We start from the raw sequence: 21,080 nt of genomic DNA on the forward strand, positions 1-21,080 counted from the left end.
GCTCTGAGCTCTGACCAAAGATATCTGAGAGGAGCACGCCGACAGGGCCCCCTTAAGCTGCACCCAGGCACGCCAAAAGGATTTGTGAGTAATAAATTGCCCGTGTGATTATTGCAACTAAGTCTGTGTCGGTCGTGTCTTTCCTCCGGTGGCAGTTAGTGTTGGCACTTATCAGTAGTATTCTCATAGCCGCCTCAAGAGTAGTCTCAAAGAGGCTGCCAGCCCTGCTGAGAAGCAGGAGTGTCCCACTGCGAAGTCGAATCAGGGATGCCTGATCGACGTAGAGCTTGGGCTCTGCTGGGACAACCCCGAACCAAGAACAGGCTCACTAAAGTGGAGGGCCATTTTTCTTCTGTCTGTTCACCTGCCAGATTCATCCTGGGAAGTGGAAAGGTCTCTCCTCACTCTAGCAGTCCTGGGTCCTAACTTGTGGCTCCTGTCCTTGTTTTCATATACACCAGCTAACTGCCTAGCAAGGCACCTGTCTTCTCTGACAGTTGGCAGGCTCCGTCATGCTTTCTCATGCTGCCTATCAGACGTTGCATAAACACATAATTACAGCCGAGCTGAGGGTTATTTGCATTCTGCTATTGATGTTAACCTGACAGATTCAGCTGCTGCATCCATAACTCGGCAGAAATGTTCCATTATTCAATCCCAGTGAGCAGGGACATTGACCATTAAATCAGCTAGCACAATTGAAGGGCCGTGAAAAGTCATGGCTAATTTGAAATTTTATTAGCTCTCGCCTGCTCTTGTTTACCACCAAAACAGTTCCCAGAAGCCAGTTTTTCTAGTCTTTATAAACACTGCTCCGTGGCACCTTGGAAGGCTAGCCAGGAGTTATTGCTATCAATACTTATTAATGTAAGTATGATGGTGATGACGATGGTGATAATCACAGCTGCCACGTATACTGAGTGGTCAGCATTGCGCTAAATGCTTTAGAAGGAACGTTTTTAAGGAAAGTGTCCTAGAGTCTTCCTACTGTTGTCCTCGTCACCCTTGTATTGGAGAGAAGGAACCAGATGCTCATAGTGGTAAAGTAACTTGGTCAAGGTCTTACAGTCAGCAAAGAAGCTGACTCAGAGATTGGAACTCAGGTTTCTGTGAAGTATAAAAGGTTCTTGGAGTCCTGAAGAGCCTTTTTAGGAACTATTAAGTGGAAGACACGAGTTTCTGAGCCTTGCTGAAATACTGCTCGCCTGCATACTCCTGGCACGCTGGGCGCCCTCTCCCGCTGCACTCCTCGCCCCTAGGTTGTCATTTTGACCGTCTCTGTGTCCAGGCGACGAGCTCCTGGAGAGCAGGGCTGTCTGGCTCGTCCTAGTAGCCCAGCGCCTGCTGCTCTGGCTTTCACCTTCATCCTTGCTTCTGGGATAGGGGTTTCCCCACATTTCTTTTTGTTTCTTTTTAAAAACAGATTCAGCAGTGAGTTTTAAAAACAAATTATTGTTTCTGGAGGTCAGAGCATCTTTGTGATGATCTAGTTGGCTATCCTGCTGCAAATGAATGTCTCAGCATGGGCTTTGCACTTCAGTGTGCCCATCTGTAAAACGAACAATCAGACCCAGCTCAGGGAGGTGCTGGGAGTTTCGGTGAGATTGTGGATGTGAAGCCCTTAGCATGATGGCCAGCACCTAAGTGCTTGAGAAATAATAGTTGCTATTAGGTCCTGGCCAGGTACTTCCTTTGAACAGGTATTCTGATAACAGAGCTGCCATTTGGCCCTGTGGTGACTCCCTCCCTATGCATACATTTCCAGGCAGCTCTTTCTACATGCAGCTTGGCCTTGGAGAACTGAATCAGAGAAGCATGGCCACAGCAACATACTTATAAGTTAGGATAGCAGGGAACTCAGGGGAATTGAAAACTGGGGTTCTCTGAAGTGGAGATAGTACACATTCAGTGCTCTTATAAAAGACCCTGGGACTGAGGAGTCATTCACTGCATGCTTCACAGGTTAGTGATTAATGCCAGGCCAAGAATTCTGTCTGCCCACAACTTCCTATGTTGTCTTTCCCTAGTCATTCATTCAGCAAATATTTGCTAAGTAGTAAATGTGGGCTAAACCTCTGCTAATAGAGACAATCATATCTATTTTTTGTATTTATTGATTTTAGAGAGAGAGAGAGAGAGAAGAAGAAGAAGAGGGGAGAGGCAGGAAAAGGGAGGGGGGGAGAGAAATATCAATTTGTTTCACTTATTTATGTCTTCATTGCTTGATTCTTGTATGCTCCCTGACTGGGGATTGAACCTGCAATATTGGTACATTGGGACAATGCCCCAACCAACTGAGCTACCCAGCCAGGGGCGAGACAGTCATATTTAAATGAGATACATACATATTTTGAAAATGAGTAGGGCCCATACAACTCTTATCAGAGGCTGAGTTTACAAGACCAGCTTTCAGGCAAACCCCTCTTTATATTTTCAAATGAGGCATATGGCCTCCTGAGACAGGGCATAGGACTGCTCTATGGCAGGAAAGAATCTTCCAGTTTAATTTGCTTAGGCCTTGATGACAATTTTAGAAGAGTCATGTTAAAAGGAAAAAATATGCTTTGGGGACAGAAAAGCAAATCTGGAGGTAGATGAGAAATACATCAGTATCTAGTTTTTGAGGTTCTCTGGCTTTGGCCAGTTTGGAAACATTTACATCTTCCAAGCACTTTCTATTTTACTTACTTGTATATTACACACAAGTTGGTTGACTTATAAAAAGTCCGTGTTTCATATATTTGCTATTCCCACTGTGAGACCCTCACTATCACAGCAGAAAACCATAAAACAAAACAAACCTCCCAAAACATCAATGGGAAAAGTTTTCAGTAAAACCCTCTTAAACTCTAAACTCTGACTTTTGGAAAAGAGCATCCCCACAACCCTGAACCTTCCTCTTTCCTCACAGTGTTGAAGGCCTCTCTCCCTGTCCGTACTTGTGAAAGTGATGAGAAGTGGAAGAAGTCAGAGGCCATTCAGGCTCCGCGAGGTTGGGAGGGGTGACACCGTGCCACGTCCAGCAGGGGACTCTGGTGGCAGTGAGGGCAAAGGGAAAGGAAATGGCCAGAAGAAAGGCAGAAAAGAAATTTAAATGAAAGAGAGAAAGGAAGGAAGGAAGGAAGGAAGGAAGGAAGGAAGGGAGGGAGGGAGGGAGGGAGGGAGGGAGGAAAATGGAAGGGAAGGGAAGGGAAGGGAGCAAAAAAAGAAAAGAAAAAGGGGTCAGGTCTCTGGGCACTAAATGAACATTCCAAAGTAGTTCATGCAGTTGTGCCCCTTGAACTTGAAGGGCCCTCCTCTGTGCTGAGCTGCCGCAGGCCGTACTGGTTTCTGCTAACATTTCCACCTCCGTGCTATCAATTTGAGTATGAGGGCCATGCCATTTGCTCTTGCACCCCTGCTCAGTGTCTACCCTGCTGGTGGGTATCAAATGACCTTGAGAACTAGGGGCAGGAGTACATGAGAGAAAAAAGAATCCAGGCTAGAGGACTGAAGCCCCGCTTCTTTTCCTGGGCCTGCCACTCCCTAGCTGTGAGAACTTGGGCCTGTCCCTTCGTATGTCTGAGATGTAATTTATTCATGTAAAAACTGAGATTAGAAGTTCTGTCATTCTCTCAGTGTTGCTGAAAGATTCAGGTAAAACATTTTGGAGTCCTTCCCATGCCTGTGGCTGTTCCTGGGGCCCCCTCTGCAGACAGGTGCAGGGACACAGGGGTGGGTGCGGTCGTCTGCCGTAACTTGCAGTCCTGCCTTAGCAATGGCTATCTGATCATTTTGTGATCTTAATAGCTGCCAGTGGCCCTGGCTGGTTGGCTCAGTGGTAGAGCGTTGGCCTGGCGTGCGGAAGTCCCGGGTTCGATTCCCGGCCAGGGCACACAGGAGAAGCGCCCATCTGCTTCTCCACCCCTCCCCCTCTCCTTCCTCTCTGTCTCTCTCTTCCCCTCCCGCAGCCGAGGCTCCATTGGAGCAAAGATGGCCCGGGCGCTGGGGATGGCTCCTTGGCCTCTGCCCCAGGCGCTGGAGTGGCTCTGGTCGTGGCAGAGCAATGCCCCGGAGGGGCAGAACATCGCCCCCTGGTGGGCAGAGCGTCGCCCCTGGTGGGCGTGCCGGGTGGATCCCGGTCGGGCGCATGCGGGAGTCTGTCTGACTGTCTCTCCCCGTTTCCGGCTTCAGAAAAATACAGAAAAAAAAAAAAAGCTGCCAGTGATCTTGCCGGTGGAGGGGAGGGGGATCTTGGGTGACTTACCCCCCTCTCTGATGTCAGTGTCCTCATCTGTGAAGGGGAAGGTCAGCGGGGCAGCCTCTGCAGCTAACCTGTCTGGCAGCCACGCGCTGGTCCTATGCCCCAGGCCCGTCTCCTCTGGTGGCTTCCTGCTATAACTTTCACAGAAAGTGAAATTCTGTGAAAGGTGAGCATGAGAATTCTGTTGAAGGTGGTCAGCTAGCTTCTCATCGGTACAAATGAGGACACACTGGGGCTTAGGCTATGTGATTTATCTATCATCATACTGTCAGTAAAGTGGCAGCTTTGGGAATCTGGTCCCTTATCTTTCTCCCAATCCAGCTGTTAGGTACTCTTCCACAGCTATGTCTATTTCTCTATCCCGCCCCCCTCCGCAGAGAGAAGGAACTGACCTGTTTATTTCTGTATCCCAAATGCATGGCATAGTGCTTTGCACACAAAGCACTGTATTTGTTGAATGAGTAAAAAATGAATGAATGCTTCTGTGAGGATTTCAAATCGATCAGTCTGGCAGGGCCAATTGAGAGCTGTGGGATGTGATGAAGCGCCCCCCTACCCCCAAGAACTTATTCCTCTCCTTAGAAGGGAGGCACAGGGGACAGGCCTGTTCTGGGTTTTTTATTTGTTTGTTTGTTTGTTTTTTAGCACCTGTCATGTGACTGGCAGGCCCTGTGTTGGGTAACGGGCAGACAAGAGTAAAACAGAGTTGTGCCTCCAAAAGATTACGTTTGGTGGGCCAGACAGAGACAACAGAGTGCTAGAAAAGAAGGAAGCAGAGGACTGCAGAAGTCCAAAGGTGGGGACCCAGCTCAGGCTGGGGGCGGGGATATTTCCTGGAAGAGAGAATGCTTAAACAGAGACTGGAAGGATGATGAGAACAAGCTGAAATGAAAACAGAGCTGGGGGCAAGTTGGTCAAATTTGTGGGCTAGTACACTCTTTGCATCACAGTTGTTTGCATGGCTCCTTAAATCGATAGTCCCGCAGAGTGTATAACAAGTCCATCATCCGTCTCTCTGCAGGCTTAACTTCTCCCCACTCCACAGCTCATCAGCCAACCTCAGCTCGCTCCTGTCTGCCGTCTGGCCACAGAGCTGTTCTGCTGCAGGCTGTGAGCAACACCCGGGAGGCCCTGGGGTGGGGGGCGGAGGGCGGGATGCACCTCTTCTGTACACATCTGGGAGAGGTTTTTGTCATTTGCTATAATAAATTCTGTGCCTTCTTTGAAAAGGCTTGCAAAATCTTTATCTGTCCCTTAGAACACAGGATTTTTAAAGGTCAATTTCTCTCATCTGTTATCACAAGAAACATGGTTTAGAGATAGTGTAAAGGGTGAACAAATTCTATGGCTTTATGTGAACTCTCCCATCCAGCAAGAGGAGATAGGCAGAAAGGAGGACAGAGAGCTTTGTTCTCAGAATCCCTGAAATTTCTCCTCCAGGTTGCATCTATCAATTATCTGCGTTGCAATCCGTGATTATTTTTCACGGCAGCAACACTGCCTAAAGAGATCATCATACCTTGAAGCTTATGAAAGACTCTTTATCAAAAGGGGTCTGGTTAAATTCCAGTGGATTTTTTTTTTATTCTGGCTTCTTTATAAACATCATCCAGTTTCGTTCTCATCCTAGCTCTCCCACTGTGTGACTCTGGGCAAAGCACTTCAGTTCCCGGAGCCTCAGTTTCCTCGCGTGTAAATGTCTGCTGTGTAAGTGTGGGGGGAGGGCTGGTGATCACGTGCAGTGTCCAGCAGAGTGCCTGGCACCTAGGGATCATCTCCAAATGACGGATCTCTCACCTGTAATCCTCACAGCAACTCTGCAAGGCAGGCATTATTACCCTTATTTTACAGACACGTGGCATGTTCTGGGCACAGTTTGACCGTCTCTGAAATAGGCATGAAAGGAACAGCCCTACCAGAAGGTCCGTGTGTAACAAATGAGAAGATGCATATGACAGCACTTCATAAAGGGTTTCATAAAGGGTACGACAGGAGGAGGCCACACCTTCTTCGCCAACTGGGGCGCACTAAGGAATTCACCGTGAGTGCTGAATCGGGCCCTCGGTGCCAGCCAGCCCGCTGGTCCCTCTCCCCAGCTGTGCCCTGGGTGAAATCTGGAGACATTCAAGATGGACTGGGCAGCCCTGACAGATTGGGAGGCGGGGGATCACTGAATTTCATTCAGGATCCGTTTCTTGTTTTTAAATCTAGACAACAACCATAAATGAAAACAAAAACAAACCAATAAAGCTAAACCCAACTTAGTCATACAGTGTAACTCTGTTTGTTTGTTTGGTTTCCTAGTTTAAAAACACTGCAATTGCATTCTTAATGAAGCTTGAAATTCAAGTTTAATTTGGAAAGGACTGCTTTAACCCTAGCAAATAGGGAAAGAAGAGAAGTTAGGAGTGTTCAGATAACTAGAAGAACCACAGTTGGGTTTACAACATCACCATAAGCCTGAAGTCTGGGCACACTGAAAAGCTCTAATGTGGCCAGACCTCAGACTACAGCAGTTTCTGCCCCCTTGCAGGCTATGTGGCCTGGGAAAAATACTTCTGCTTGCTAAGCCTTGGTTTCCTCATCACAGGGAAAGAGTAAAAAGATAATACCCATGCCTCCCAGAGATGTTAGGTGGATGCACAATTGCTTTGCAAACTATAAAATGACATATAAGTTAGCATCCTCATACTCCAGCTGGCTTTGGGATACTGTCATAGCCTATTTAAATCCAAGTAAGTACTCATACTACATTTCTAGGGGGAGTGTGAATCTATGAGGTTCACAGGGCCACATGGGATGGCTCAAGAGTCTCAGGTCTCAGTCCGGGCTATGTTAATGACTTTCTGTGTGACGTTGAGGTGTATGATGTCACATTCCCTCTCTGGGCTCCCGTTTACCTGTTTGCCCCATGCAGGAGAGGGAGCTGAAGTCAATGTTCTCTGTCTCTCCCAGTTATGTTACTCGACACTAAACCCTGCTCACTCCTCCTCCAACGCCCTGAGTCATATCAGCCAAGAACACTCACCCAGTGACACTCTAACACTTCTTCCCTCCGCCCGGACTTATTTATTTGGGATTATGCTGTTATCATGCACCTTGGCTGAAATAAAGGCACTTATTTCATTCTGTTCCCATTAGATTTAGTTGTCTGGATAACATTTCTTCCAAGTGACTGTGAGCTTCCTGAGGGAGAAAGACTAGGCCATGTTCACTGGTCTTTGCATCCCCTTAGAAAGGAGCATTCTGACATGTAGACAGCAGAAACCCAACACATGTGCTTGACTGAGCTGAAAACAGCCCAGAGCTAAACTTGGCTCACTCTTATGTGCCTTTACAGCCTGCCCTGTTCTCTGTCCACTAAAACCATCCTCATTTGGCCACGGCCCAGGGTGATAGAGAGGCCAGTGAGGATGGCCCTGTCTCCGCCGGCACGGGCGGTTCATCTGTGCCGTCGTGAAAGGCAGGAACCCCCTGCATCTTTCCCTTGGCTCCCCAAGTGGAGAGCCCACCGAGCTGAGGGGCCCAGAGGGGACACGTTTCATCATTTCACAGCCGAGAACCCAAAACCAATCTCCCTCACAATCTGGTCTCCCCAGTTAGTTGTCTTTCCAATCATGAGGACCCAGGTTTGTCTTTCCGGTTAGACTGGAAGCCTCCTATCAGGGGTCCCAGTGGGGTATCCACATATCCACACGTGTGGTGGTATCAGCTGACCCAGTGGATGCTCCTTCGTCAGCAGTGGTCCCCCTGTATTGCTGCTGTGTGCTGTCTCTCTTTCCCTCTGGGCTGTGAATTTCACAAGGGCAGGGACTGCTCTTATTTGTCTCTGAAGCCCCAGATCCCAGGACAGGACCAGAGGCAGAGCAGACATTCAGTTAATGTTTTTCAAGTGGGTGAATGAACTCAGGTTCCAGTGCTATTGTTTTGTGGCTTTTCAACAAAATAAAAGCACCTTCCAGCCCATAACATGCTTCATAAATACAAGAGGTATATTCTCCTTAATCAAGAATCTGGGGACTGTTATATTGTTCTCTCCCAGGCCCTGCTGGTTGATCTTAGAGCAGCTGGAAGAGGCTCTGCTCCTCTGCGTCTGGAGCGGCCCTGGTTCCCATGACAAGAAGCTCGTTTCCCCACCAGAGCTGTGGGGCTGTAGGCTCTCCCTCCGTGAAAACATGGGTGAGCTCTGGCTGGGGGGTGGGCTGGCTCTGAAGCTCAGTAAACAGAAGATACACTGGCACTGAGTTTCATGCGAGAGAATCAATGAATCTTGTCTTATAGCCTATTTTTGTACATGTGCTGTGGGGGAGATGCCCCTTCTCCCCACAGTTCTCAAGGACATTCAGTTCTCTTGCTACCCCCATGTTCAATAGCTGTTTGAAGGCTTTGGCCAAGACCCTGGACTCTCGAGAAGAGAATGACTTCCTGGTGCTGCTCCTCTGCCCTTCTCTCCTCGTACATGAATTTCCTGTTGGTCACTGGACTTGTTTACACTGTCGAAATGAAGGGGACTGCTGAGGAAATTCTGCAGAGGATTTAGGTTAACATCTCTTTCCTCCAAAGAGCAAATATTGTACTTTATCTGACCTGAAGAACACCGTGCAGTGGTTGAAAACCACTGCATTAGCACTTAACTTTGGGTCATTCTTCCTCATTTGAGTCCCTAAAATGCAGGCACAAGACTTATTCATCTCTCAGGCAGGACAGTCAGGAGGTGGCACAGTCAGGAGGTGACAGAATTAGATCTGAGACCTACACCCTCTGCACCTAAAACCCCCTTTTTCAAAAGTGATCAGGACTCTAGAGCGGGAGTCAGTGGACGTAGGCCTGTTGGAATCTGACCAGCGGATCTTTCTGCCTGATCTCTGTTCCCCGTTCACTCATTTTTCCTGTCTTAGGCAGCTGTTTGGAACAAAGAAATCATCTCTTGGTTTACTCCTCACATTCTCTCTGCACCTCTGGGTCTCATTCTAAAGGCTGCACCTTTTTCTAGCTTTTGTTACTAGGTCAACGGGATCAGACCTGAGCCTTTCATTTGTTTTGTCCTATTTGCTCCTAAACAACTGTCTTTGCTCTGGGGAAGGGTCCTTGGATCTTCTCCTTCGCATCTTATCTGCAGGTGCTAAGAAGGGCCCTGCACCCAGAGGAGCAGTGCCTAGGGCCTGGCCCCATCACAGGAACTCCAGGTATTTATGGAGCACAAGAATTAGTGAACTGCATAACTTTCTGATTGATTAAGAGACATTTCAATCCTGTAAGATGTCAGGAAGAGAACTTGGACCCAATGCCTCTACCTGGCAACCAAGGCCCATCCCTGTGAACTACTGTCGACAATTTCTCCATGAGCCTAGGCCTGGGTGGGTGGGCCTGACTACCTCCTGGACACAGGCAGCAGATAGAAGGGATGAAAGCAGGCTCACAGAAAGACTGGTAGTCTGAAACAGACATTTCCAGGTTGTTACCACCAACTCAAAGCAAATAAACTGGACTAATAACAATAGTACAAAACTGGCCATTTAATCCTTACAATGCTTTGAAATTACAGAATTGAGCTCAAGGTCGCTGGCTTGAGCAAGGGGTGACTGGCTCGGTTGGAGCCTCCCAGTTAAGGTAAATATAAGAAACGAGAAAGCAATCAATAAACAACTAAGGTGCTGCAACTATGAGTTGATGCTTTTCATCTCTGTCCCTTCCTGTTTGTCTCTCTCTCTTGCTAAAAAAGAAGAAATAAATAAATAAAGAAAGAAAGAAAGAAAGAAAGGGAAAGAGGGAAGAAGGGAAGGAGGGAGGGAGGGAGGGAAGGAGAGAGGGAGGAAGGGAGGGAGGGAGGGAGGGAGGGAGGAAGGAAGGAAGGAAGGAAGGAAGGAAGGAAGGAAGGAAGGAAGGAAAAGAAAGAAAGAAATTATAGAATCACTCTAAGTAGAAAATTCCCAAAGGGTGGGATACAAAGTTTCTGGCTGTTGATTTCCTATTCTGCTATACACTAGAGAGTCTCTTGGTATAAATACAAGGGATCTGCATAAACATATTTGGACTAGGCTGGAAGACCATCAATAGAAAGAAGGGTTAACTGTTTTATTTTATTTTTTCATATTTCTATCTTTTTATTCTCCTTATAACTCCCAAGATTGGTAGGGTCAGAAAGAATCACTCCACCTTCCCAGTGGGAAAGTAGAGCACATGATAGGTGTATTCATCCAAGTTACCACGACAGAAAGATGAAGGCTAATTCTAGCACTAACGTAAGGACTGCAATGGCCCTTAGGATCCAACCACTCCATTCCAAAACCAGGAAGCATGGGGCCCAGACGTCAAGAAGCTTGCTTAACGATACACAGGGTTTCAAAAATTTTGAATTAGAACCCTAATCTGTTTACTTTTAGGTAATAAATGTTCCACATGACTAGGCCTCCCTTCCTTAGGGTTTAGACTCTCTGGCTCTTAGGTGGCCCCCACTGTGCTGGGTGAACATCACCACCAGAATCAGAGGAGACAGAACCTTGATGATAGGTAACAACCTTGGAGAAGCATCCTTTCTGCCACTTCTTATGACACAGAATTGGATGACATCTTCTTTTCCACTTCTAGTGAGGCGGATCTCACAGCTTTGTCAGGCAACTCATTCCACTATTGAATTGTTAGAAAATTCTTCCTCCTGTATACCTTCTCCTCTTCACTTGCTGTCAGATAGCAATTAATTTTATTTACTTATTTTTAATTAATTCAAATGGAACAACTAGTGACATGCACTCATTCCTTAGACCACATGCCCAGTCCTATGCCTGTCCTGCAGGCCTCCTTGACTGGACAGCTGGTGCCTGGGAGGCCTGTTAAGTCAGTAATGCCCACCCTCCACCTGAGCCTCCCCCGATCCCAGAGATGCATGGGGCGCCGGGGCGCCACAGCCCTACCTCCATCATTGTCTTTGCTGTCACCACAGGTGGTTTCCATGGCCGTGTCGCAGCCGGCTCCTCTCCAGCCCAGCTGGCAGATGCAGTGCCACCCGTTCAGGTCCAGGGTGCATCTGCCGTTGCCATTGCACAAGCCAGGGCAGCCCTCTGCAAGGCAAAGCGCACAGTATTGAGGTCTGATCGTCCACGGCCCACTGCAGGCACACACACTCACTCTCCACCTGCCAACTTACAGAATGCTTTCACATCCATCAGGTCGTCGGTGCCCTCGGCACCCAGGGAGGCTGGAATCACTAGAATTGCCCCTGAGTCTGAGGCAAGCCAGACGCAGAGGTGGAGAATCTGCTAAGGACGCACAGTCAGGAGGCAGGACAGTCAGGAGGTGGCACAGTCAGGAGGTGACAGAATTAGATCTGAGACCTACACCCTCTGCACCTAAAACCCCCTCTTTCAAAAGTGATCAGGACTCTAGAGCGGGAGTCAGTGGACGTAGGCCTGTTGGAATCTGACCAGCGGATCTTTCTGCCTGATCTCTGTTCCCCGTTCACTCATTTTTCCTGTCTTAGGCAGCTGTTTGGAACAAAGAAATCATCTCTTGGTTTACTCCTCACATTCTCTCTGCACCTCTGGGTCTCATTCTAAAGGCTGCACCTTTTTCTAGCTTTTGTTACAAGGTGAACCGGATCAGACCTGAGCCTTTCATTTGTTTTGTCCTATTTGCTCCTAAACAACTGTCTTTGCTCTGGGGAAGGGTCCTTGGGTCTTCTCCTTCGCATCTTATCTGCGGTGCTAAGAAGGGCCCTGCACCCAGAGGACTGCTGACTGACTTGAGAGACGGAGCAGGGCCGTCTGTGATTGCAAACGCAAACACGGGCTGGCTGCCCCCCCCCCGCCCGGTTCCTCTGCGCATCTGTCTGCCTGTCTGTCATTTATTAAGCACCTTCTCTGGGCCAGTGCTGGAGGTACAGAGATGAATAAGAACTAGTTCTTATTCTTGAGAAGCATGTAGCTTATCAAAGGAGACAGATTTGTATAAGCAAAATATTTCACTGCTAAGTGCCCTCAGGGAGATGTACAAAATATGGTGGGAACCGAACACGGGAGCAGCCATCTGTCTGAGGGCCGCAGATGATTTAATCAAGACGGTCAGGCAATGTTCAGACTCTGCCTGGGTTCTGCTTTGACTAGATCATGGGGCGGGGAGTTTTTTTGTTGTTGTTTTTTGTTTGTTTTTTAAATTATTCGTATTCAAAAAGATTTACAGGTTTATGATGACCACTTTTCCAAAGCGTGTGGCTCAGAAATCTACACCTGAGAATCTGACTCACTTCAGTTTCTAGTTGGCCACTCGTTTTCCTTCAAGCCCCTATTTTAACTAACCTGTCGGCCCCTCTCAGAGGAGCTATCGAAAGCCAGCTTCCGGTGGCACCCCTTCCATGTCTTCCCTCTGCCTCTGCCGGCCTCGGGGAACGGTATGGATGTGAAAGCACTCTGTCATATACAACCTAAATGACTATTACGAGCAGCAAACTGCTACAAGCATGGCTACAAATGGAAGTTTCTGCCATGAAGTAAATGGAAATGGATTCATTATTCTTAATGCGACAAATGTGAATGTTGCTGTCTGGTACGAGACGTAGGCCAAGGTAGGCACTCACTAAATGCCCGATCAGTTAGAATCTAAAACTCCAGTGTTTCAAGGACTTTTGGAAGTTGACTGTGACTATAAAGTAAAAGAAAAGAACATGCTCATTTATATGAGATGTTCAACCCAGCAACCAATCTATCAACCCGGCTGCTGTATTTTCCATTTAAAGGGAAGAAACATTACTGAGTACATGTGCCAAGCCTAGCAGTGATTCCTCCGGAAGTTTGGGAGCAAGTGTGGGCTGTGTGCTCTTTGCACAGCAAAAGCCTGTTGGGAAAGGCGAGAAGCCACCAGCATCGCCACCCAGAAGGGATTGAGAAAGCAGTAAGCTGTAAAAGAGCAGGATCAGTGCTACGACATGCAGGTGACTACCCAGGCGCTCTGACTCAGCAGCTAACACCAGCCACCCTTCTTGAGCTAAACAATTACGTCTCCCTTCTTCCCCAATTAGTCCCATTCAAATCTGTGTCCAAGCGGTTTGGACTTCCCCTCAATTAAGCCTCATTTGCACTTGAAATGAGTCTTGGAGGAAAAGAGGTCCAAATGATAATAAAGGCAGTAAACTGCTTTCTCTTGCTCTAAGAGGTAGCCCCTTGCAAGATGCAGAGAACATCTCTTGTGCCAGAGCACAAGCTTGGGAACCGTGTCAAAGGTTCAAAGGCTGGCTCTGCCACTCAGTAGCTGTAGGACTTAGGCCCTATTTAATTCTTTGAGCCTCAGGCAATTTATAAAATGGGATTCTTGAGAGGAATAAGTAAGATAATGTATGTGTGATAAAGCCTGAGACTGTATTTCTGTCTTTTATTCATCTCTACCTTCTGTTTTGAATACTATCATAAGTTGTACCCATAACCTCAGGTAAGGGCTTATAGAAAGACAACATAGAAAACTGAGGCTATTATCTGGATTAGAGTCAGCAAACTTTTTCTATAAAGCTCCAGATAATAGTTTAGATTTGTAAGTCATAATATCTCTGTTGCAATTACCCAACTCTACCGTTCTAGCTTGAGAGCAGCCACACGCAATGTATAAATGAATGAGCATGGCTGTGTTCCAATAAAATTTTATTTACAAAACCCGGTAATGAGCCAGATTTGATCTGTGGGCTGCAGTTTGCCAAACCCTGATTTAGATGCTTCAGGACGATAATGACAATGACAGTTGCCATACACTGAGGGTCTAAGCTACTACGCTACACACTTCACATGCTATTCCTAAACTAAATTACTTTATATTTTTCAGATCCTGACTTTCTAGGGCAGTTCCAATTTCACAATATGTAAACCTAAAACATTTTTTAAAAATCATGTGGTGTAATAGAGTGTAGATTTTGGAGCTGGACAGACCTCAGTTCAAATCCCAGCACCAATATTTTACTTCCTACATGTCTAAAACAGAGATAACAACCTAATTCCAAGAGTGGTTGAAAAGATTAGTGAAATAATGCATGTCTACCACTTAGCACTGTGGGTAACAGAAGCAGGTATTCAATAAACGATAGCTGCTCTTATTATTACTGGATTTATTTGTTTTAATATTATATAAATTCACCAAGGAATTCACAAACCAGAAAAATAACCTTCTGCCAGTTCAAATTGTGTCAACATTTGAGTCAAAAGCTATGGTCTTCATGAATGAAAACCTTGCCAAAGAGACCTCAGGCAAGTCCAGGGACACGGGGATCCACAGGCAGCTGTGTGGGAGGCACCAAGAGGGGTTCGGGGCCATGTGTCCCAGCCTGGGGCCACTGTTTCATGCTCTCCTAGAACCCTGTCCTTCCTGAGAGCAACTTTGCCAAGTATACTTAAATTATTAATTTTGTAGTAGTTTAATGTCTTTCTCCCTTCATTAGAATGTAAACTCCATAAGGGAGACTTTGGGCCTAATTCGTGCTTCAATATATACTTGTTGAAATGATTCAATGAGGGGAACAGGAGGCCGAGCTGCTGGTACCTACTGCTTGACTAACTTGTGTGATCTTGGGAAAGTTCCATTTCCTCTTTTGGCCTCAATTTCCTCATCTATAAAGTGAGATTTTGAGCGAGATGATCTGTTAAGTCCTTCCAGTGTAACCAACCCGGTGAGAGGGTCAAAGCAACTTCAAATCTGATGACTTCATTCCGAATTTCAATAAACTTAACTCCGCACTTACTGGATGCCAGGACTATGTTAATTCATGGGTCTACAGAGATGAGATATATCCCCTCACCTCAAGAATTTTATATTCTACTTACCCCACTTTGTTCCAGGGAAGATTTAAAGTGGGGCTGACGTTTCGAACCATACTTCTCAGTGTGAATTTTGTGAAATACTAATTCTAGGAGGTCCTCAAAAATAAGCTTCTGCAATCAAGTAAGTTTGAACAACACTGCCTCCTATAGTCTTATCCTGTAAAGTCACACTCAATATTAATATATTAAAGGCACTGAAAAGTCTTTTTTGTTTATTTTTTGCCTGTTTTTTTTTTAATTTTTGTCCCTCTTTACTCCCCTTCCCCCCACTCCTTGCTTATTAGCTTATCAAGACATCTTCCAACTTGACCTCAGAATGCCTCCTCTAAACCCACAACCATTTGTAGAAACATGGAATACTCCATTCCACAAAATCCACTTTGGGAAGCCCTGCCCTCTGAGGTCTTAGCCCTCAGGGCCCAGCATACATATTCTGTGCTACTTTGAGAATGCCTAGAGCAGGTGTTCTCACTGAGGGGACGCTCCCCATGGAAAATCGAGGACACTCTGTCCACTGTCAGTTCCTTTAGATGGACTGAATTATGTCCTGAGGGTCTGCACTACCCTATCAGTTTCAGGGTTTCAGAAGGACCTTGAGGAACTGTGCATTGAATGAGGTTTGCACAGCAAACCTCTGGGATAAATCCAGCAATTTGCTTCTGGGATAATCACACCCCCATTAGCCAGCAGGAGGAAGCCTCCTCTGGGGTGACTTGCTGACTTTCTTTAAGCAATAGGCCTATCCTTACCCACTACTGAAGCTCATTAATTCCACCAACTCTGAACCTCATCAATAATGCAGACAGCCCAAGTGACATTAACAATTCCCTCTGGAAGGACTCATGCCAGGCATTTGCTAGAGCCAAAATAATGTAATTTTAAGGTTTAGAGAAAGGCTAAGCTTTTCAAACTATGTGATGCCCTTTAAATGACAAGGGACTGCTTTATCTTCAACCTTCTGCTGAAGCCCATGAAAAAACCCCCCTTGATGCTGGCCTCAGGCGTGACTAGAAGACCTTCTGAATCCTTAACGCCATTTATTTTTTAGTTAAGGGGCTATGCAATACACCTACCTGTCATATATCAAAATGTCCCATTTCTTTATGGTTCTCTTTCTGGTCCTCTAGTACTTTTCTCATCACTAAAATTTCTTCCTTAGACAAGGTCACTATAATCTCCTATCTAGTTGATAGCAATACTCTAGATGGCCTCTTTGTAACCCCAAAGTTCTCTCTCAACTCTTCCAAATTACAAATGTCATCAGGTCATTATCCTGCTTTTAAAAACCTTTATGAGCTTTCTCATTTGCTTACACAAAAGTTCACAATCTTGGTCTTCAAAGCCCTGCCGGAACTTGGCCGATCTCTCTGCTAAGTGGCCCCTGGACTTCTATCATATCCCTCATCACGCTTTGTTGGAATTGTTTCATTAGTGTCTTCTCTGCTAGACCATGGGCAAACCTATAGAAGAGACTATTTCTATTATGTGGTAGCCACATTTCCTGGCACTTAGAAAAAGCTTAATATATTCATTGAATGAATGCTGTTTTCTTTAGTCTCTACCAATGCAATTGGAAAGCACGGAATAGAAGCTGGCTTGGCTTTGAACTACAAAGCACTGTATTTTGACAAGTCCTGAGCTAGCATTGTACAGGTTTCTGAATTCTTTTTTGAGGATTAGCACCAATCATATAAGAAAGTCAGCCAGATTGGGGTTTGGTCCAGACCTAGATTTTGCCAAGAAACATTTGTCTTTTAAATCAACTTAAGATTCACTGACTCATGAATGTGAACTACTTCATATAGTAAGGAAAAATTCACCAACTGGATGGTAACGTTATTAAATTTAATTTATTCTGACGATTCATCCTCTGATGATTATTTGTGAAATTTCTAATGAGGACTCATAGGTACTACTCTCTCTTGCTGAAAGGATTTTATTCTCAGTTGAAGACCAACGTGTAAAATGTGTGGAACTTCGCTTCTCAACGCCAGGCACCCATCTGATGGGCCCCAGTAACACCTTTGCTGTATTTGGCAAAGATGTACCAGTTGAAAAACATTTAGTAATTTGTTTCCTCAAAACCCTTTTCATAAGTTTTTAAACATAAGTTGCACTCCCTTATGAAAAGCCAATTTAGCCTTTTCTTTACAATTTCAAAAATTAGGCTGGTTAACAAAGTCCTTCTCCAAATTAAGGGTGAGAACAGGCACATGATGATAAAATATCACAGCTAACATTTGTTAAAGCATCATTTCTGCCCATCTGCTAAGAGCTTTACATTCATTATTTCACTGAATCTGTACACCAAGCCTACGAGGTAGGTCCTGTTACAATCCTCTTCCACAAAGACTCTGAAGTGAAGGGAGGTTAAGGAACTGGCCCAAAGTCACCCAGTTCATTAAGTGTTGAACTTAGGATTCAACTCCGGTAGCCTGACTCCAGTGCATGAGTCCTTAACCCCTGAGATCACATTTTGTGCCCAGTGCTGTGCCAGGACTGAAGGATAAAAGGATGAATAGGGCATGGCATTTCTCCGTGGGGAGCTTGGCTTTTTTTTAGGAGCACCCATATCTGATCATCCTGAGACTTATTCTTAGAGTCAAGAGGCCTATTTGGAAAATGAGGCACTACCTAATGAATGTAAATGTTCAAAAAATAATAATAAGGAATAACTTTGCCTGTAGGAAACACTTTTCAAAAATAAGACTTACCAAAGTCAGGCCTCTGAAAAGGAAAAAAAGAAAACAAACAAAACAAAGGCCCATCCACTCCCTGAGGTCAGGGACCTGTTCTCCCCTTTCTCCAGAGCCTGGCCCAGGATCTACTATGAGGGCTTCCGCATACATGGTTGTTGGACGGATGAACACAACCATAATGGAATGCAGCTCCGCAGGAGTCTCTGCTTTCTCTGGGGTTTCTTCTTCTCTCAGGCCACCCGCTCTGGTTCCTACCACCTTAATTCTAACGGACCAGGGGCTGTAAGGGGTGGGTAGGGTGACAGGAGGTCGGCTGAGGATGAGGAATGCCTGTGTGCACGGGGAGGGAAGGACAGCAGCACCATGGTAATGTCACAAACAGACTGGGCACCTCCGGGGGAAGAATGCCACTCCAGGTCTACCATTCACCTTGTGACCAAAACCCCGCCCTCTGGGCAGTGGATGCTGTGACAAAGCTGGGGATGTGGCAGTATCTGGACACCATGCTTCTGGGGTGTATTTACATTTTTATATGCACATTTCTTCTTTATGCGTATACACAGACACACACACAAAGACAATAGGAAAATAGTGGAAGGAAGACCATACCTTTAACTACCCTATCCAGATAGTGCGCTTGGGAAATAAAAGACAGGACATTTAAGGTAGGATCAAGTGGTGCAACACTGCCTGCCACATAACCATGCCAGGTGCTAGGGAGACAAAGGAGAGACACCCCACTTTGGGGACAGCCCTGCCACGGTGGAGAAATAAAATCAAAGATAGGATAACATGAGAGAGGAGGGAGAGCAAGCACATTCTCCAGGGAGGGTCAAAAGGAATTTCAACTCAAATACAATCATATAAAACAAGAGGACATATGGATAAGGCAAACGGGAGGAAAGGAGATGGGAAGCTGCAAGAGCGGCCACACGCCTGTCCTGTCACATTTGTTCAGCTTTGATGGAAAACTAGAACTTGCCCTTTGTCTACCCAGAACAGCAGCCAACTTCCCTCCTGGGGAAGCAGGGGGTGAGAGCCAGTGCACCCTGTCCGGGCAGAGGGGGCTCCGGAAGCTGGAACTCAGAACTAGGCCATAGTGCAATCATCTTTGATCTGAACCGGGGAAGTGGGTTGAGTCTTTGGTCAAATATAGCACTAGATTATATGTTTGTTGGGTTTGACTTTTCCATGAACATATGTGCCCACAGAGATGTGAATGCAGAATGCCTGGTGTTCTGAGTAAGATGCCTCTCTCCTATGTGTATCTTATAGAGACTGTGAAGTGCTGGTCAATGGAAAATAAGAAAAAGAACAGAAAACCTGGCCACGTCCCAGCGCTTATTAACTCAAAAGACAGAATGATGTATGCTTTGTTTCCCAATGTGGGTGGGGGCACTGCATCCAAGCATTGAATGATTTGGCAGTCTAAGGTTTTCCTTATTTGTGAGGGTGGGAGGCAAATGCTGCTCTGAAATAAACCCTACTGTGCATATATGTGGCTGTGCAGATGTCTGCTTTCCCAGAATAAATTGGTAATACCATTTCATCTTTCCACCTAGGCTGCAGCTGGCATCATTTGAGGAGCTTCCCATTCACCCCCCTCCCATGACTCCCCTATTTGTGGTCCTACAAAGGCCAGACAGATCACTGTCTCCTAAGGGCCTGTTGCTTTCTGCCAGGCTGACCCCCATACTCAGCTCGATTTCATACGAGAATCAAAAGTCTGTATGTAGGACTAGACTGCAATGGTGGGTCCTTACCTGGAAGCCCTAGGGTTCTACAAACTGTAAGGACATTCTCACTCTCTTCATAGAAAAAAAGAAAACACATACATTTTATTTTTTCAGTCCTCTGGATAGGATAGACACTGTTGCTATTCATCAACAGATATTTGCCTAGAAGACTGGTGGATAAGAGGCTCTCTGTTCTTAGTGTGGGTATCCATGTGGTCTCTGTTTCAAAATGAAATATGCTCCTGGAGGAACAACCAAGTGGAAAATTGGGAAGGGGAGATTTTAACTGGGCCTGCATGCTTCCCCTTCATTACTATAGACGCTGTGGCATCCGCGAGGTTGCAGGTTCTAATGAAAAATGAAGGAGAGTGGCTGGTTAAGCAGGAGTGGAGAACGCAGCTGTGGAATGCCAACAATGACAAACAGGGCCAGCCCACGTATAGAACAGCCCAGGAAACAGCCCCGGCCCAGAGGAAGACTTTCTTGATTCTTGGTTCATCTGTCACTTTCATCTTAGTCCAGCTCATTCATCTAATTTTGGAAAGTGATCTAAAATTCTTTAGATATCATCTCCCAGGACATGCCATCAGACAGCAGTAACATGCAGGATCGCCCGGCTTAGCTATTGTTCTTAGCTTTCAAATCTGCAGAGCTTTATAGCGGGTCATAGTTACACATTCTTGTAAAGACTCTGAACCCAGGTACAGAAAAGATGGAGTGAGTCTAGATTTCGTTCACAGGGTTGGGAAGGATGACTAGGCTGAATGAGACACCATCAGTGTGATCCAAATGGCCATACCTCCGTGCAGCATTCGCTTTGAGAGAGTTCTCCAACAAGAAACTCTTTGTCTCCAAATTTAGTGGTGACACGGCTCTGGTGATGAGTAGAGATTATGACTACTCTATAGGCTACTTTCCCCAAGCCCAGGGTCTGCCTTCAGTGAACTGTCTCTCTTCGTGTGTGTGTGTATGTGTGTGTGTCCGAGACAGAGAGAGTCAGAGAAAGGGACAGATAGGGACAGACAGACAGGAAGGGAGAGAGATGAGAAGCATCAGTTCTTTGTTGTGGTTCCTTAGTTGTTCATTGATTGATTTCTCATATGTGCCTTGACCGGGGGGCTACAGCAGACCGAGTAACCCCTTGCTTGAGCCAGCGACCTTGGGTTCAAGCTGGTGAGCCTTGCTCAAACCAGATGATCCCATGCTCAAGCTGGCGACCTCGGGGTCTTGAGCCTGGGTCCTCCACATCCCAGTCTGACGTTCTATCCACTGCGCCACCACCTGGTCAGGCAAAACTCTCTCTCTTCTAATGCCATTTTCTTTTTGAGATTTTTTTTTAAATAACAGAGATCTCTATTAAATGTAAATGATTTTTAAATACCTTCAAAAAAATGCTTCCTAATTTTTCCAGATTGCAGGCAGCAACAGCAGCCAGTAGTGGTGACTGAGGTAGACTCAGGTTGCAATCAACATTGTGAGTTTCAGGAGAGCAAAGTAGACATTCAAAACTTCCCATTCTGACTCCACAAATCAAGAGGTCACTTTACATGGTGACCTCAAGCCACACTCTGAGTCCAAAGCTGATAACAGCCGGTCAATACCAACTCTAACA

At 46.1% G+C, this 21,080-nt stretch overlaps 1 protein-coding gene across 2 annotated transcripts in view; it reads right to left on the minus strand.

Moving 5' to 3' along the window:
* TENM4 (teneurin transmembrane protein 4) overlaps nucleotides 1-21,080 on the minus strand; it is an 801,941-nt gene that overhangs the window by 117,790 nt on the left and 663,071 nt on the right. For both annotated transcript variants that reach the window (XM_066369554.1, XM_066369563.1), the window contains 2 exons: nucleotides 18,342-18,368; nucleotides 11,155-11,301 (listed from right to left, as the gene is read on the minus strand). In XM_066369554.1, the coding sequence (XP_066225651.1) occupies nucleotides 11,155-11,301; nucleotides 18,342-18,368 (174 nt within the window). The remainder of the gene's footprint in view (nucleotides 1-11,154; nucleotides 11,302-18,341; nucleotides 18,369-21,080) is intronic.

The sequence above is a fragment of the Saccopteryx leptura genome, chromosome 1, assembly GCF_036850995.1.
Source record: "Saccopteryx leptura isolate mSacLep1 chromosome 1, mSacLep1_pri_phased_curated, whole genome shotgun sequence".
NCBI lineage: Eukaryota > Metazoa > Chordata > Mammalia > Chiroptera > Emballonuridae > Saccopteryx > Saccopteryx leptura.